The 17,457-nt window shown below is 65.8% G+C and overlaps 1 protein-coding gene and 1 long non-coding RNA gene across 3 annotated transcripts in view; one reads left to right on the plus strand and one right to left on the minus strand.

Moving 5' to 3' along the window:
* Nucleotides 1-17,457, plus strand: part of INPP5A (inositol polyphosphate-5-phosphatase A) — a 145,310-nt gene that overhangs the window by 119,267 nt on the left and 8,586 nt on the right. For both annotated transcript variants that reach the window (XM_070781148.1, XM_070781149.1), the window contains exons 10-12: nucleotides 9,942-10,037; nucleotides 10,751-10,825; nucleotides 15,295-15,368. In XM_070781148.1, coding sequence (XP_070637249.1) covers nucleotides 9,942-10,037; nucleotides 10,751-10,825; nucleotides 15,295-15,368 — 245 coding nt within the window. The remainder of the gene's footprint in view (nucleotides 1-9,941; nucleotides 10,038-10,750; nucleotides 10,826-15,294; nucleotides 15,369-17,457) is intronic.
* On the minus strand, nucleotides 12,231-16,772 carry LOC139180021 (uncharacterized). Its single transcript, XR_011564357.1, has 4 exons — nucleotides 16,037-16,772; nucleotides 14,680-15,694; nucleotides 14,529-14,584; nucleotides 12,231-14,046 (listed from the first exon to the last, which is right to left on the minus strand). It is a non-coding gene; the product is annotated as an uncharacterized lncRNA (long non-coding RNA).

The raw sequence follows: 17,457 nt of genomic DNA on the forward strand, positions 1-17,457 counted from the left end.
ACAGCCCCTCTGCTGGCCCAAGGCCCCGTGTGAGGCCGTGGCCAGACCAGGGCTGGTGCCCGGGGGCCACTGAGCCGGGCGCTGGGAAGGGTCAGGAGGTTTCCAGAGTGGCCTTCTCTTCCCCAGAAGGGCAGACACCACAGAAAGGGCAGTGGCTCCAGGACCGGGTGGGACTGTCCAGGGACACAGGCGCCTGGGAGCTCTGGTGTCCACGGGGGTGGGAGGGTCTCGGTGCGTGGCCCCCGGGGGGGCACAGTGCCCGGCCCGGGGGGTAGGGGGGGCGCGGGCAGCTCAGTCAGGGACTCCTTACCAAGTGGGAAGCAGAGGACACAGCCCTGGGTGTGTGCAGGCGTGAGCAGGTGTGTGTGGAGCCGAGCCGACCACACACCCCCATAAAATGTTCGAGCCCACTCCCCTCCCCAGACCCGTCTGCCCAGCGCCCCTTCTCCTGACTCTTCACCTTCAGACCTTGGCTTGACCTCAGGGACCCTCCTGTCACCCTAGAGGAGGAGGCCCAGCCACACAGTGACCACGCGGATGGCCAGTGCTGGCCAGGGTCGCAGGGGGCTCTGGCCGGGGTCCCGGGGGCTCTGGCTGGGGTCGCAGGGAGCTCTGGCCGGGGTCCTGGGGGCTCTGGATAGGGTCGCAGGGGGCTCTGGATGGGGTCCCGGGGTCTTTGGATGGGGTGTCGGGGGCTCTGGCCAGGGTCCCGGGGGCTCTGGCCGGGGTCACAGTGGGCTCTGGCCGCGGTCACAGTGGGCTCTGGCCGGGGTCGCAGGGGGCTCTGGCCAGGGTCGCAGGGGGCTCTGGATGGGGTCCCGGGGGCTCTGGATGGGGTCTCGGGGGCTCTGGCCGGGGTCCCGGGGGCTCTGGCCGCGGTCACAGTGGGCTCTGGCCGCGGTCACAGTGGGCTCTGGCCGCGGTCGCAGTGGGCTCTGGCCGGGGTCGCAGGGGGCTCTGGCCGGGGTCGCAGGGGGCTCTGGCCGGGGTCCCGGGGGCTCTGGCCGGGGTCGCAGTGGGCTCTGGCCGGGGCCGCAGTGGGCTATGGCCGGGGTCCCGGGGGCTCTGGCCGGGGTCGCAGGGGGCTCTGGCTGGGGGCAGGCAGGCGCTGCCCACGGCAGGGCTGCTCTGTCCTCCTGTGTGTTTGCCCTGAGCAGGTAGCCTGGCCTGCCCAGCCCAGCACCCTCGGGACACCGGGGCCCCACGTCCCTGACCACGAGGGAGAGTGAAAGCCGTGCTGCAGGGAGGAAGTGAGCCCCCAGTGTGCAGAGGGCTGCCTGCTCTGGGCATCTGCAGTGAGACCTTGAGTGCCAGCACACTGTTCTGAAGGCCCCCAAAGCCCCCAGGGTCTCTAAGACCACAGGCCCTGGGTTTCAGGAGGCCTCCGGCCCGCCCCTCCTCTCCCTCCCTGAAGGCCCGGGGGTGTTCATCTCGGGTGCCTTCCCAGCTGACTTGCATGAGGAACGACCCGAAACGCTGCTCTCTACACAACTCTCACCAATGGCCGAGTTTTCAGAGGAGCAGAAGCTCCTGCACAGGCCTTCCCTCCCAGCCCCGAGGGTCCTGCCCTGGCCTCCCCACCCTCAGCTTCGATGGCCCGGTCGCCCCGGGACCTGACCCATGAGACAGAACCAGCACCAGCCGAGCACCCGATCCTGCCTGCCTCTTTCCCTCCGCGACCACGCAAGAGCGGGTGCAGGGCAGTTATCTCGGCCGCTAACAAGTCGTAGACGCCCCACCTGCCCGCGTCGCTTCCTCGGGAGGCCCATTAACAGGCAGTGACTCCGCCGTGAGCTCCAGGTTGGGCATTCTATCCTGAGCTCCAGGTTGGGCGTCCTATCTCTTCATCGGGAGTCCCACTGACGGTGCTGCGGGCCCCGGAGGGACCCACGCGGTGACGGGTCTGGGGCCACAAGGGCCAAGGGGCCGTCTGGCGCGGGGAGGCGGGGGCCAAGGTCGCCCAGCGAGGGGCGTGGCCAGGACCACCTTAGGGCCAAGGAAGGTCCGGAGGGGCATGGTCGGGGTCCCCCTGCTCCCTGACCAGACGTGGTTGTTTGAGCGACAGCTCTTCTCAGTGGTGACTGGTTCCAGACGGCACGGCCGGGTGCCCTGGCCTCAGAGAAGCAGGGGTCCCGTGGGGCGTGGAGGACGCACAGCATGGTGCATGGGGTTGGGCCCACCCCTGTGTCCCGTCCAGTCGCCACACGGCCTTTGGCCCCAGGCGGGTGCAGCTGGTCAGGAACGTCACAGCAACCACGTGTGTCCTGAAGTTCCTGCTAAAGACGGCTTTGCCTGGCGGCACCTCCTGGGCGCGGCCTCGAGGCCCCTGCAGCGGCATCTTGGGGCTCTGAGCTCGGGGGCTCCCTCCCACTTTGTCAACTACGGGGCCCCCGGCACCCCTCAGCTTCCGCTGGTCCTCGAAGGCTCCCGGCCTGCCGGCCCCCCGCCCGTGTACGGACAGTCCAAGCAGACGCGGGCCACCCGGAATCCAGGGGGACCTTGGCGGGAGGGCCGTGACCAGTCACATCTGCCGAGTCCAGTTCACAGCACGGCCTCCACTGAGTCAGGTGGAGCTGCCGCCCTCCCGCCAGAGCTGATGCCGTCGGTAACTCAGAAAACGTGCTTGTGGGCACGCCTAGCTCTAAACAGCTGAAGACAACCAAGCTCCCTCTGTTGGGTTAACTTCAGCAGCTTTCCTACTAAGATCTTCAACTTCCACCTGCCGTGTTAGCATCTCGTGGACTGATGGCGTTTGCTGGCCAGCGGGCCGTTTTGAAAGGATTTCTAGCTGTGGATGCCACTTGGAGAAACTTGGGGAAACCAGAGAAAGCTTCCCCAGGTTTTCCCGAAAGGCCGTTGGGCAGAGGGGAGGGCTTCCCAACTTGAGCGGCAGCGTGAGAACCAGGCGCCAGGCGAGACCGCCGGGACTTTGCTGCCTCAGGGCTGTGGCTGTTACCGGGGAGCCGTGTGAGGGTGGGGGAGCCTATTCTTGGGGCTCGCACAGCCTCGGTGAACGGGGGCTCCAGAAGGAGGGGGCGGGGCTGGGGTGCCCCGCTGAGGACTGAGCCCAGGAGGTGCACCCATGCCCTTCGCCTACAGACAGCAGGCACAGGGCTTGACCTGGGGCCCTGGCCCGGGACTGACCCTCCCCCCGGGTGTGGGCAGCCCCAGCGGCAACCCCCAAGAGACGCCCGGGTCTGGTCTGCAGACCAGGTCCTGGGGCAGCAGAGACCACGCGGGCCTCAACCTGTGTTCCTGGAGAGGCCAGTGCCCACAGCTGGTGGGTCACCCCACAGATGGTTTCCAGATTGCCCAAGGTCAGTGTAGGGCCCAAGGCGACCCTGAGCAGCCCAGACCACAGTGCAGCCCTGTAGGTAAGGTCAGAGGAGACGCGGGCGGACGACGTGGGCGCATCTTCTCGCCTGGAGGTGACAGGTGACCCTCCCTGAGGAGGAAAGCCCTGGTCACCCTCTGCCAGCCCGATGAGAAGCCTGCTGGTTGGGGCTCTGGTTTCCATTGCTGATCCCCAGCCCCCGGGCAGCGGGTTCACCCTGCGGTGCCCGGGGTGTCCTGCTCCTGGGTGCTCACCCCACCAAATCCTAGGGGAGCCCCGAGGTGAGTCAGATCCTTCCCAGAGCAGCGAGGGTCCCAGGCAGAAGTGAGGCTGCGCCTGGCTGCAGCGGGCAGGGCCTCTAGGAAGACTGGCCGGCCGGGGGCTCCAGAGCGAGGTGGAGCCCCGCTGGCCCTCTGCAGCACAGGGTCTCGGGCGCCTTGCTGGGCACCAGCCTCAGAAAGACGTGCAAAGTGAAAGGCTGTCCCCCTGGAACTAGAGCTTCCCGTCTCAGATGCAAATTAATACGAACAAGCTCACAGGGCAGAACTGAGAAGATGGTCCAGCGATCAAGCCTGGCACCGCCGAAGCTGTAATTAAAACATACACAAAAGTAAACGCAGTGATCACGCACCGTCTAATGGACTGTGCGTCCCGAACTAATTAACGACGCTCAGCCCTGCCGGCGAGATTGCTCAGAGGCATGTTCCATGCCTTGCGTGGTGGCAGCTGGCAGCTGGGCGCCCAGCCGGCCAGTGACAGAGAGAGACAGCAGCGCCAGGCGCTCCCGTCCCCGCCAGCCCGGCCGCGCCCACCTGCCGCCCGTCACCGCCGACAGCCCCAGTGACGGCTGCGTTTTCGGAGGTTGGTGGCGGTTTTTAACACCCGGCTGCTGGCTGCTGACAGGTACAGGCTCAGGTGCCCCCCCGGGAACCTGGCTCCTCAGAGACTGCAGCCTTCCCAGCGCTCACGGTCCCAGGGCCCCAGGCCTCATCCCAGCAGCCAGGGCGGGTTCCCACGTGGCCGGGAGGGGCGTCGCCCCTGGTCATCAGCCAGGCTGGCCCTTTGCAAGGCCCCGTGAGCCCACCTAGCTTGTCTCTGCATATTCTTACTTCTCTGGTTAAATATATTCTCTGGAACTCGGGGAGGGCCTAGGAGGCCGACGTTTTTCTGCAAACTAGAGGCAGGTGGAGGACAGGGCTGGGGTCTGTCCCAGGAGGCCCCGGGGCGTCCTGCTCGGTCACAGAAGGAAGTGATGAGGGTCTCGGTCTCCATCCTGCCCTGTCCTGACCCCGCTGCCCCGCAGGCCTGAGCCCTGCTGTCTGGGGAAGGCCGCACCAGGCGTGTGGCAGGCCCCCCGGCTGGACCCACGGCCGCCCAGTCCTGCTGGACACGAGCCCAAGCTGCTTCCTTCCAGAAAGGTCAGCCGCGCTCCCCTGGTTTGCCCCGCCGGCCGCATGTGGGCACTGTCCCCTCGCCGTGGGCCGGTAGGGAGTCGGCGAGCGTCTTGGGGCAGAGATGAAAGGGTCTTTATGGGAGTTATTGTTCTCTTGAACAGCTGACAGCGTAGAACAGAGAGGGTGCGGGCGCCTCTGACGTGGGCAAGGCCGCACAGCGGGGCCTCCGCGGACCGGGCAGCGGCGCCCCCCGCGGGGTCCATGCTTCGGGCCCTCAGAGTCCGAGGCTCTCGGCAGTCAAGAGATGTCTGTCGTCCCCGGACTCAGGGCTCTGCCAGGGAAACCTCTGAAGAGATGGTGTCACTGAGGGTCAGCGTGAACGGAGTGGGGGCGTGAGGGGGGCAGCTCCCTCTAGACGCAGGGCGACCCCGCCCCAGTGCTCTCCAGTGAGAAGCCCGCACGGGCGCTGCTCAGCCTCCGATCCTCGGCCGTTCTGGGACGGTGCCCTCTGTCTGTCGGGCAGGCCGCCGGACCCTGATAGCCAGGGATCTGTCACCAGAGGCGATCCCTGCAGGTGGGGTCCCTGCCAGCCCCTCCTGCGGCCTCACACCCTAGCCCGCACCGTGGAGGAGAAGGGGGTTGTCGCTCCCTCGTTCTCGGGGTGGCTGCTCTGGGCCCCAGTCTGTGCAGCTGACGGTGGAAGCTGCCCAGTGACATCGGTCTTCACAGCGTGAGTCCCCCGCCAGGGGCTGCAGCCGTGGCCCAGGCCCCTGGCCACAGACCCCCTGCCCCCACCCCTCCCAGCACGGTGGCCTCCTGGGCCTCAGGCCAGCCAGGCCACCCAGGGGGCCCTGTGCCCGAGCAGGCCAGGCACACTGGGGCCCCTGCCTCCTAGGAGCTGTGCGTCCACGTGTGCGCGCGCGTGTGGCGGGGAGGCTGAAAGGGATCCGCGGGCGCTGGCGGAGGACCTGGGCCCTGCCTGGTGGGCGGGGCTGCGCCAGCGTCCCTGACCCGCGGGGCACCCGCCATCAGCCTCTGGCACTTTGCGCTCCATGACGCGTCAGTGCCCAGAGTCGGGCCCAGGAGCCCCCACAGGCTGGCCTTCGCCCTCCACCCTGAGAGGCGGGTCTGGGCGGCGGGCTCGTGGGGATGCGGGGACTGGTCCTCCAGAGCCCAGTCCCACGTGAGCGGCCTGAGCCCGGGGCCTCCGAGAAGGCCGTGTGTGCACACCTGTGTCCCGGGGCTCGAGGCAGGTGGGGGCTGGGCCGCTTGGTCCCAAGAGGAACACCGAACCTGTTCCGAGGTCTGGGCCTTTCCAGCTTCACTCCCTGCGCCTGAAACGCTGCCCAGGGCAGCCACTCACTCCCCAGAGCGAGGCTGCCGTCCTTGTCCAGGTTGGGTGGGGACGGGCCTCCCTGCGGCGGGGCCCCTAGATGACAGCAGCCGTGTGGTGGGCGGCCAGCCGAGGGTCCTCACGCTGTGGGCACCACCTTTAGCGCCCCCGGGACGGGCCTCCTGCAGCACGTCTCGCACCCTCGGGACGGGCCTCCAGCGCCCCCAGGACGGGCCTCCTGTCCAAGCTCTCTCCTGCAGCCCCTCGGGCTGGCCCTGGAACGTGCTAGCTGCTGAAGAGGGGACGGCGGCCACGGCCAGTCGGCCTCTTTGTGCCCTGGCTTTGTTTCCGATTTCACGCTATCAGAGGGTCCGCATGTTTCCTGCGTGCGGTTGTCAGGGGATGAAAGCCCCAAGCAGGGCGCACGGAGCCCACCCACCAGCCTGGCCCCCGCGGCCTGCCTCCCCCCGTCCCGGATCCCGCCTGTAGGTGCCCGGAAGGGCCAGCCTGCAGCAGGGACCTGTGCTTTCTTCAGACCAGCGCCTTCTTCCCCGGACGAGCAGGAGACCCGTCCCTCAGTGGCTGAACCCGGCTGGAGGGGCTCGCCCGCTCTCCATGGAGCTGGAGCCGGGGCAGGGCGGGGCAGGGCGGGGCAGGACGTGGTGGCCCTGCATTTTCCAGACACACGGCTCCGTTTCAGGCAGTGGAGGGACCCCAGCTCTGCGGAGCTGTGTCCAGTCCGCGGGCCGCAGCGTGTGGCTGGCTTCCTGGGGGGGCTGCTGGCTGTCCTTCCAGCGGGTCCACATCCCGTGGGGGGAGGCCACCCGAGGCCCTGCCGGGCTGGGCTTCACAACTTCAGGAAGCCGCTGTCCAGTAACTTTTCATTTGAAGGCCAGTTTACTTTCCATTTGACGGGACAAAGGTTAATCCCTGAAGGTCTTAGAAACCGAGTGATCTGGGCAGAGACGAGGACCCCGTGGGCTGCCTCCCACACCCCTGACGGGGAGAGGCCTCAGCACTGGCAGACGGGCCCCACCACGAGGGTGCTGGACCCCGTGGGCACGCCGGCCCCTGTCCGTGGTAAGAGCGTCCCCACGCACTGTGTCCTCAGGGTCACACACGAGCAAAAAGAGAAGGTGCGAGGAAGGAGCTGGAGCCGGGGCTGCCTCCGGGGCCAGGCTGCTTGGCGGCTGGTCTGGTTCGTTTAAGCCCTTGCGCCCCCTCCAGGTGGGGGAGAGCCGCAGGGAGGACCCTGAGCAGGTGTGGGGGGGGGCAGTCCCCCCCCCGCCCCCCAAGCCTGAAACAGCCTCCCTCTGGCTCTAACACCCAGTCTGGTCAGGATAAGTTGGGGACAAAAGTGTCCTCTGAGCCCAGCCCCTTCGCGTGTGGTCCTGCCGGGCCCAGGGGCAGGGTGAGAGCCCTGGTCTCGGCCTGCGCGGGGCCCCGACCAGCCTCCCTGCTCTGTTAGCTCTGTCACGGTCTCCCTGACACCCCCAGCCCCATGCGTGCCCCCCCTGTACACGCTGCATGTTCCAGACACCGACCGCAGGTGCCCGCCTGCCTGACCTCTGCGGGTCCTTTGGCAGCTGGGGGTGCAGAGGACCCCCTCCTGTGGTCCAGCGTGCTGGGTGCGGACAGAAGCAGGGTCTGTGGAATCACAGCCATGACTGGGCTAAAGCCTAGCAGGACGTCGTAAACAGACGAGGCGCTGTGTGACACCTGCTCTCTCTTGGAGTGCACACACAGGAGAGCCCCGACGCTTTTCCTCACCACCTAAAACTCAGCAACCGCAGCAAGGAAACGGCTGGTGTGCCTCTGACCTCTGCACACCAAGCTTACTCTACACTTTTCCCCAAAAGCGCTTCTCGACCTGTAATAGAGATCCCTCAGAACAGAGACCCCCCAGGTCAGGCGTTACTCTGGCCAGGACGGCCCTGACCAGCTCCTGGCTGACCCCGGGGCGGTAGACCCCCATCCTCGGGTGAGGGGCTGGCTGTCCGCCCCTCACCCCCTCCATCTGGCAGAGATCAGAGCGGGTTCTGTAAGGCCACACTCACGGGCTCACCTCTTGGGGCCTGAGGGGCTCCACCAGCACTGAAATTTGGACCCGGGGTGGGGTGGGGGGGGGCGCGTTTGTGCTGCAGAGGGGAGCGGGCCAGCCGCGCAGCGAGAACACCACAAGCTGCCTTTCCGGCCCTGCCGTCCTGGGGGCCCTCACGGTGCCTGTCCTTGGCAGTGGCTGCGTCGCCAAAGTCCAAGCAAAAAGCCCGGGGCCCCGAGTGCCAGTAAGACACCCGCGTCACCCTCCGGTGCCTCCACACGGCCACTGATAGCGAAATAAACCTCAGATGGTTCTTTAAAAACAGCATTTGGAGAATTTTTTTCTCCTTTGAAAAGAGGAAAATGCCTCTGTAAGGCAAGCCGGAAAGGCGCTGTCCCGGGCTTTCTGCTCCAGCGGTCACGGCTGCGGCTGAAAGGGGAGGCCTGGGCGCCCTGAATGAGGGGCTCTGGCGGGTGTGGGAGCGGCCGCGCGCGAGGGGCCGGCCAGGCAGATGTGTATCCGCTGGGAGCCGGTGCGAGGGGGAGAGAGAGCGTTTTTTTAAGAAGTTTGCAGCAGCCGCCTTTGGGCGAAGACTATGCGTTTCCTCCGAGTAAGCCGTCTGCCCGCCGGGCCTCCCCATTCACCGCTCTTAAGCCCCGTAGCACATTAGCATCTGGATGGCTCGGCCTCCTCGCGGGCGGTGGGCACGCCCAGGCAGGGTTGCTGGGGCCCTTGTTCTAATCCAGCCATTTGAAGGCGGCCAGACTGATGTGTGACACATGAGTCCAAAAGCCACTTTGGGGGCTTGACCTGATTAGCTGTGTGTGCCCTGAATGTCAGTGCCCCCCTGACAGTGCCGGCCACCCCGGGCCTGAGCCCCGCTGACCTGGTTAGCCGTGTGTGCCCTGAATGTCAGTGCCCCCCCCACAGTGCCGGCCACCCCGGGCCTGAGCCCCGCTGACCTGGTTAGCCGTGTGTGCCCTGAATGTCAGTGCCCCCCCTCCCCTGCACAGTGCCGGCCACCCCGGGCCTGAGCCCCGCTGACCTGGTTAGCCGTGTGTGCCCTGAATGTCAGTGCCCCCCCCACAGTGCCGGCCACCTCGGGCCTGAGCCCCGCGCTCCACCGCAAGGTCCTCCCACGGGCTCCTCGGATGAACGGGCGTCTTCAGGTCAACATTAGTCCTGCTGCAGCAGTCCTTCTTCTTTATCTTTTTCATAAAAACTATGGGGACAAAAAAAAAAACGGCTCTATCGAGGTATAACTTACACACAAAACAAAATCTGGTTGTGGCCCCTGGCCCCCGCAGTCTCTCTGGACCCTGCGGACAGACTTTTCCGAAGGGAGGTGCACGGCCCGCGTCCTCGTCAGCACTTCTCCGAGCCTGGCCGTCTCTCAGCCCTTCTGGAGCGGTTCTCTCTCTCCACTGTACGTGGGTCTGGCCAGTGCTGCCCTGCTGCCCCTGGGCCAGGCTCCGGGTTCGTCCTGACTTTGGGGAGGGACCCTGTTTACCTTCTTGCTGTGGCCTGTCCTTGCCCCACACCCAGGGTGGGGCAGGACCGGGTGTACCTGCTGGGAGGCCTGGCCCCCTCCCTCTGCGCCCCCCGACGGCCTCTGCCTCCCTGCCGCCCTCCAGGTCCTGCCTGGCTGCTCTCCACCGTCGTGGCCGTGGGGCCTCCTGGGCCCCTGGGTCCACAGAGCAGCCTGGACGGAGGGCAGAGGGGCCGGCCGGGCGCTCAGGAGGAGTGAGCCCCCAGCCCAGCCGGACAGCGAGGACGGAGGGACCGGGTCGGGCGGCCAGGCGGCAGGTCTCGGACCTGGTTCCTCCGTGTCTTTCCCAGACTCTCTGCACAAAGGCCACGATGCAGACCGTGCGGGCCGCGGACACCAACGAAGTCGTGAAGCTGATATTCCGAGAGTCAGACAACGACCGGAAGGTGAGCGCAGAGGGTACGCAGGCGCCCTGGGGAGGGGCCCCAGCTCTGACCCGGCCCCCCCCCGTGGCCCCGCCGTGGGGAGGTGCCCCGCCCTGGAAAGGGGGCCCACCTGCTCTCACGCCCCTCTGCACCCAGTGACCCGGCCTGGGGAGGGGGGCCCGCCCTGGGGAGGGCCCCTGCTCTGACCCTCCCCCCACGGCCCCGCCCTAGGGAGGGGCCCCCTGCTCTGATGGCCCCCCCCCGTGACCCCCCCTGCTCTGACGCTCCCCGCCCCCCCCCGCCCCCCGTGGTCCCGCCCTAGGGAGGGCCCCCTGCTCTGACAGCCCCCTCTGTGGCCCCGCCCTAGGGAGGGGCCCCCTGCTCTGATGGCCCCCCCCCCGTGACCCCCCCTGCTCTGACGCTCCCCGCCCCCCCCCGCCCCCCGTGGTCCCGCCCTAGGGAGGGCCCCCTGCTCTGACAGCCCCCTCTGTGGCCCCCCCCCCCGTGACCCCCCCCTGCTCTGACGCTCCCCGCCCCCCCCCGCCCCCCGTGGTCCCGCCCTAGGGAGGGCCCCCTGCTCTGACAGCCCCCTCTGTGGCCCCGCCCTAGGGAGGGGCCCCCTGCTCTGATGGCCCCCCCCCGTGACCCCCCCTGCTCTGACGCTCCCCCCCCCCCGCCCCCCGTGGTCCCGCCCTGGGGAGGGGCCCCCTGCTCTGACGCCCCACCCCCAACAGGTGATGCTCCAGCTGGAGAAGAAGCTCTTTGACTACTTCAACCAGGAGGTTTTCCGGGACGACAACGGCACTGCGGTGAGTCCCGCCATGGGATGTGCGGTTGGTCCCCCGCCGCTGCTCTGGGCAGTGCTGACCCCCGGCCCTCCCATCACTTCTGGCTGGGCCCTGCCTGGTGTGCCTCCTGCCTCTGGCCAGGCTGCATCCACCTGCCTTGCTGTCTTTGACGGGCAGAATAGCCCTTAGCCCTGGGGACCCCCCAGGTGAGAGGCAGAGGGCTGACAGCTTTGGGTGCAGACCCTCTCTGTTCAGGGCCCACCCACTGAGGCCTGGGCTTCCTTTGGAAAGAGGAGAGACTGTCTTGAGAATTTGAGGGACATCCTCTGCCACCAACCCCGTGTGTGTGTGTGTGTTTGTGTGTAGTGAACCACGCGTGTATGTGCAGAGTGAAGTACACGTGTGCATGTGTGCATGTGTACAAGAAGGAGACTGACAAATCCAAGGACAAGAAGTGTGCAGTGAAGTGCACACATGTGTGCAGAGAGAAGTACACATGTGTGCATGTGCAGAGTGAAGTACACACGTGTGTGTGCAAAGTGAAGTACACGTGTGTGCATGTGCAGAGTGAAGTACACATGTGTGTGCAAAGTGAAGTAGACGTGTGCGTGTGTGCATGTGCAGAGTGGAAGTACATGTGAACAGACCCCTGCAGCTTACCCCCGCTCCTGTGAGCAGGTCCCTGCACAGACTGCCTGCACACGGGCAATGGGAGGGCTGGGCTGGGGGCTGTCCCGCGGTGTGAACGTCAGCTGGACCTGCTTTGACCCATTCCTCTGGCGCCTGTGTGTTATCAGCAGGTCAGCCACGCCTGCAGGCAGCCTCCTCCACCCAGGTGTGCCCTGTGCCCCCCCTTCCTGAGGCCCTGGCTGCTCCCCCCACCCTGGTGAGGCACTGTCTGTACCACGGTCCCCACTTTTAGCTCCTGGTTACCCCACCGAGACCACTGTGACCTCTCAGGGCCGTCTTCATCTCAAAGGCCAGAACTGTGTGCAGATTCAGCCCCTGTCTGTCCCTCCGCCCCCACTCAGCCCTCTGTGCTCCGGGTGCCCTGGGCAGCCTGGTCACCCACGGACTCTGGGCAGCACCTCTGCGTCACATCTCCTCAGGCCCCACGGGGGCTCTGTGCCTCCCTGAGCAGTGTCCACCATCTGCACCCAGAGAAGGGCACGTCTGTCTGGATGGGGGACTGTCTAGCTGTCCGGCAGACCCTGCCAGTCCCGAGTCCCTGCACAGAGCCGCCCTGCCCTGCCTGCCTGCCTGCCTGCCCCTGGGAAGCCCCCATCACCCACCGGGACCTCTCACCTCTCATGTCCGTTGGCTTTGGGGCCTGGACTCTCCACCACCTAGTCTGCCCCCGCCCCCTGTGCCTGCCTCCTTCCTGCACCCCACCCCCTCTGCCCCCCCCTCCCCGGCCTGGAGCTCAGCCAGGCCCAGTCACACGGCCATCCACTCAGCCCAGGTTTGAACCCACCGTGGGGGGCCCAGCCCTCTTCTGTGAGGCCGCCTCCCCCGCTGCACGGGTTCACCCCGGCCCCAGGCGCTCCCGAGCCTCCTCTGCCGCTTCCACCCACCTGGTGTCCTTGGACACTGGCCCACAGCCTGTGAACAGCTGGCTCCTCGGGGACCCTTGGGTCCCAGGGAGGTGGGCCCCTCCTGCGTCCCACAGCGTGGGGGGTGGGCCCAGAGCCCCGCTGGCCTTCCTTACTGCCTGGGAAGTGTGTCATCACCTGGAAACAACAGACATCACCTTAGACGTAATTTTATTTACATATTATCTTGTGAAACCATGCTTTCAATGTGGAGGAAAATTAATTTGAATATCTGGGAGAAGTTTGAGTCTGCTCCTAAGATGAAAAGACGTGATGGAGTCGAAGCAGAGATGAGGCCTCCACGAGGGTTTCTGGGGGGACCCTGGGCCCCCTGGTCGGGTCAGGAAGCTCGGGGGCGGAGGCCTCATGCCTCCCAGTGCAGGGCTGGCTCCACGGTAACCGCGGCCCCCTGCAGGAGGCGGGCGTGCAGACCCCCAGGGGCCTCCGGACAAGCGCTCACCTTCAGGGTGAGACGCCCACCAGGATGGATGTGCAGCTCAGCCACGGCCCCGGGTCCATCGCATCCTTGATCAACCACTGGTCTTGTTCCCGCCTGACAGAAATTTAATTCAAGCTGGCTCTGAAAATAATTATTGTATTTTAAGAGTAGTAATCATCGGCCGGGACATGATTGAACGTGTCCATGCCTATTGACTTTTTCTATGATTTATAGCTTTGTTTAGTCGATATTCCCATCGAAATTGTATAATTAATTATAAGTGTGGCTGTCAGGGCCGCAGGATGGAGTGCCCTGGTGAGGATTTGGAGAGATTAAATTCTCCGCGGCTGTCCCAGGGCAGGCGCAGGAGTGTTCCCGGCGCTCGGCCCGTCGGATAGAGATGTTTTCTGTGTGTGTAGCACCTGCTCTGGCTCCGCCGCATCGATTTTCCAGCCTCTTCCCTTCATCAGCGCCGCACCTCTGCAGCAGCAGAGGCAGGCGTGCAGCCCGGACTGTGCCTGGCAGATACGGCCGGCCGGCCACTTCATCACTGTCCGCACACGCCCTGCGCTGTCCCTCACTTTGTGATCGAGAAGAATGTTTACGATACATGAGAAATTGGTCATCAGGCTGTGAAAGATCTCAGAGATACAGATTCCCACTTCAACAGAAATGCAATATCATTCCTGAAACACGGCGTGCTGGCCTCCCGTGGACGCGGGGCAGGGAGCCCTCCACGGTAGCGAGAGTCCAAGAGGTCAGATCACGGAATGCTTGATAAAAATTCTGAGACTATTTAAAGGAAACAGAGAAAGAATCAGAAAGATAAACACCATACGCTCAAAAGTCCAGGCAGATGAACACACACAAGCGGCTCTCACAGCAGCCAGGGACGGGAAAGTCCCCCCCAGGGAGCGGAGTGTCCAGACGGACAGAGCGGGCCGGGCATGGCGCTCATGTGGTGGGTCGTGGGCGGGACACGGGAGGGACGCTTGGAGCTGGCAGGGGTGGGAGGCGTGGTCCTCAAGAGCTCGGGGCGTCTGTAGCAGGACACCAAACGCCAAGATTGAGAGCAACCCCAGCACCGGACCCCCCACGGAAGGACGCTGGTGGCGGGCCTCTGGGGGCGATGCGCCACGATGCTGGCGGACTCCGCGGGGGTCAGGGCCGTCCTCCTGAGCTGCGAAGGCCGAGCATTCACGTTCGGGAGGCTGTGGATGACACGCTTGCTGTCTCCCTGTGGGGGTGCGTTCTGCGAGCGTACTGTGAGGGTGTCTCCAGGCACACGTGTGTGCACACCTGTGTGAGCCCAGAGCTGGTCCAGGCCCCACGCTCATGCTTCACCCTCCCTGCAGACTTGTTCCCAACCCCAGGCACCCTGAAACACTGACTCGGGAACCTTCCAGAAATCGTTTGGCCCTGGCTGCTCCCTGGAGGTGGGGGCAGGAGGCTGCTTGTGCCTGGGAGCTGAGGGGCTCTGGCCCCAGCCCCCACCCCCACACAGCCCCTGCCCTGTGCCTCCCCTCCCCCCAAAACCCTTTCTGCACCCTGCTTCTGGCCCTGCACCCCTAGGCCCCCAGCAGGGGTGCTGAGTGGGGCGAGGTTTGCCACCGGTGCCTCTTAGCAAACGTGGGCTCACGGTGGCAAACGTGGGCTCACGGTGGCAGCCGTGGGACCCAGCCTCCAGCCTCACCAGGCAGGGTCGGCGCTTGGTGGCCACTGGGATCAGGCGGCTGTGTCTGAAGCGTCCTGTTTGTGCAAAAGGAGCCTCAGTCCCCCCACCCCTGTAATCACCCCCAGGAGCTCCTGCCAGGAGGTGTCCGGCCTGCTTCCCCCTGACTCACCCGAGGAGGGCGGCCCAGCTGAGGGCTGGCCTGCTGCCCGCGGGCTCTGCGGGTGGCTTAGGTAGAGCCTGGTGCCCAGGGTTGCTCTGCACACACGGCGTGCAGATCGCAGGGCTGAGATGGCGGGAGCAGAGAGGGCCGTGTGGCCTCGGACCTGTGTGATGCCATGCTCCCCCACGTGCCCAGGGTGCGCGTGTGATGCCATGCTCCCCCACGTGCCCAGGGCGCGTGTGGCCGCAAGGCCCGCCTCCTGGAGGTGCAGTGCCCGTGGGCGTGGCTCTGAGGGGCCTACCAGGCCAGTGCCATTTGCGGTCCTCTGGGCGAGGCCCACACTCGAGAGTGTGACTCCAGCTGGACCCTGCCTTCGGGCGAGGGCACCTCAGAGTGACTCCAGCGTGGCCGTGGCCGCACCCTGCATGCTCAGTGGGACAAAGTGGCCCCAGCTGGTCAGCACCGGGCCTCACCCTGGGGCCTGCAGGACCGCCCAGGGCAGCCCTGGGCAGCCCTCATGCAGGGCAGGTGCCGGGGTCTGAAATCACGGTGTCCCTGCCCAGGCTGTCCGGTGCCCCCAGGAGCGCAAGCCCAAGTGACCCTTATCTTCTTTTTTTTTCTCAGCTATTAGAATTTGACAAAGAGCTGTCTGTGTTTAAGGACAGACTGTATGAACTGGACATCTCGTTCCCTCCCAGGTAAGGACTGCCCACTCTCTGGACCACAGGGAACCTCCCATCCGTGCTTCTGTGCCCCCCATGCCTCCTCCCGCCCCCTCCCCAGCCTGGAGAGCGTGGTAGGGGCTGTTCTCCTCGGTGCCGACACTGCCTCCCAGAGGCGCCTACGAGGGGCCGCTGAGGCAGTGCCAAGCTCTGGATCTTTCTTGGGCCGTCGGGACGCGGGTGTTGGTTCTCTTTCTCGGGTACGTGAGCTTTTGTGGTGTTTTGCTCTGGTGTTTACAGAATCTTGAAATCCGCGGCAATAACAGCGTGCTCCTCCCTGACCCGCCCGGGGCTGCAGGGGGCTGGGTTGGGGTGGGGGGAAAGAGAGCCAATTACAAAATGGCCCAGGACACTCAGCCCGCTCAGCCACCCCAGGCCCATCTGGAGGACACGGACGCCCCCCACGGCTGCTCCCCCGTCTCTGCCGTTTTACAGATGCCAAGTGGGAATTCTTACCACTTGGGAGAAAATGGGCCTTGGGCAGTTTCGGGGAATCGTCCTCAGGGAGCGAGGCCGCTGGGAGCCGCTGCAGGTGGGGCTGAGAGTGCCATCTGCTCCCCCACCCCCGTCTGTGCCAGGCCTCGGGGGAGGTAAACACGTCAGATCCGCATCAGAGGTCCTCCCGGGCTCCCCGTGAAGCTTACCCTACTTCCTGAGCCTCACTCCAGAGGTCAGACGTCCGCTGGACCTGGGACTGCCTGAGTCCAGACTGGCTGAGGTGTCTGGGTGCCTGCCACTCACCGTCAGCGCCCAGACCAGTGATTCGAGGTGCAGGGGCCAGACAGGCAGGGATGTGGCCCCCGGGGGCCTGGCGGGCACCCAGCAGCAGCTCCGATGCCTGGGAGCCCGTGCATGACTCAGCAGCTGGGCCTGAGCGGGCGGCCTCAGCAGCGCGTCCAGGAGCTGCCCCGCCGCGTCGTCCTTGGGCTCTGATGCAACTGAAGCAACATCAAGTGTGCAGTGACACGAGCCGCCAGGGACCGCTGGAAGCTGAGGCCGTCCTGAGGGACCGGTTTCCCCCCGCCCTCTGGGGGCGGTGTGGGGGTCCTGGGCATCTCTCCCGCTTGATCAGGGTCCACACGCCTCCCTCAGGGCTGCGGCCCGGCCAGGAGGAGGAGCTGTGGACATACGGCTCCCCAGCAGCCCGAGCAGGTGGCTGTCCCTGAGCTTCTCCAAACCTCGCAGCCTGGACGTTCAGCCAGGCACAGAGCGCAGAAAGCGCGGGGGGATGGGCCCGCCGGGAGACCCAGGACTTTGTGGTCGCTCTGGTGGCCGAGGGACATAGCCCCATCCCCCAGGCAGCAGAGAGACAGGCACGTCAGGGCTCGGAGGGACCGGGCGGCCTGCACAGACCTTGGACTTCAGCCAGGCCCCAGGGGTGGGCTCTGGGGAGGGGTGTGGCCCCCAGGAGGGGCGTGGCCCGGCGTGGTCTGGCCTGTGAGATCCTGCTGGTAGGTTGGGGGTGGGGATACTTTGGTGCCAAGTGGGAGGAACTCTGGGTCGGTGCCCACGCTGTGGGCACCCGGAGGTCATCTGCCCTCTTGGGCTCACCTGCCTCCGGCCTGACGGGCTCGTGCGGCAGGAGAACAGCCTGAGACATTCTGCCCTTGTCCTGGAAGCATGGACATCCTGTGACCTGGTCGGTGTGTTAGGGCCATGCCAGCTCTCCAGGAACGGTGTCCCGTCCTTGCAAGCACGTCTTGGCCAGAGACCTTTCTCTGGCTGGAGGTGGGGCTGCCTCCTGAGGGAAGGTGGTCTGGAAGGGACAGGGGGTGGGGGCCACTGGGAGCCCCATTGCTCAAGGGGTCAGACTTTCTCCGTTTAACTGGGAAGTAGCATTTCAGGTTCTCTGGGGTGGAAAAGGTCATGGTTTACAGACTAATCCGTGGGCTCCCTGAGCTAAGGGTCCCCGCTCACAGCCCCTGACCTCCCAGCCTGCATGCAAAGCCTGAGTCTCCAAGGCAAGGCCATCCAGGCCACTGCCTGTGTCACCCACCCCCCCACCACAGCACAGGTCATCAATCCCTCCCCCACTGCTCGGGTCACCCCCTCCCCCACTGCCCGG

Source organism: Bos indicus, chromosome 26, assembly GCF_029378745.1.
Source record: "Bos indicus isolate NIAB-ARS_2022 breed Sahiwal x Tharparkar chromosome 26, NIAB-ARS_B.indTharparkar_mat_pri_1.0, whole genome shotgun sequence".
In the NCBI taxonomy this organism is placed as follows: Eukaryota; Metazoa; Chordata; class Mammalia; order Artiodactyla; family Bovidae; genus Bos; species Bos indicus.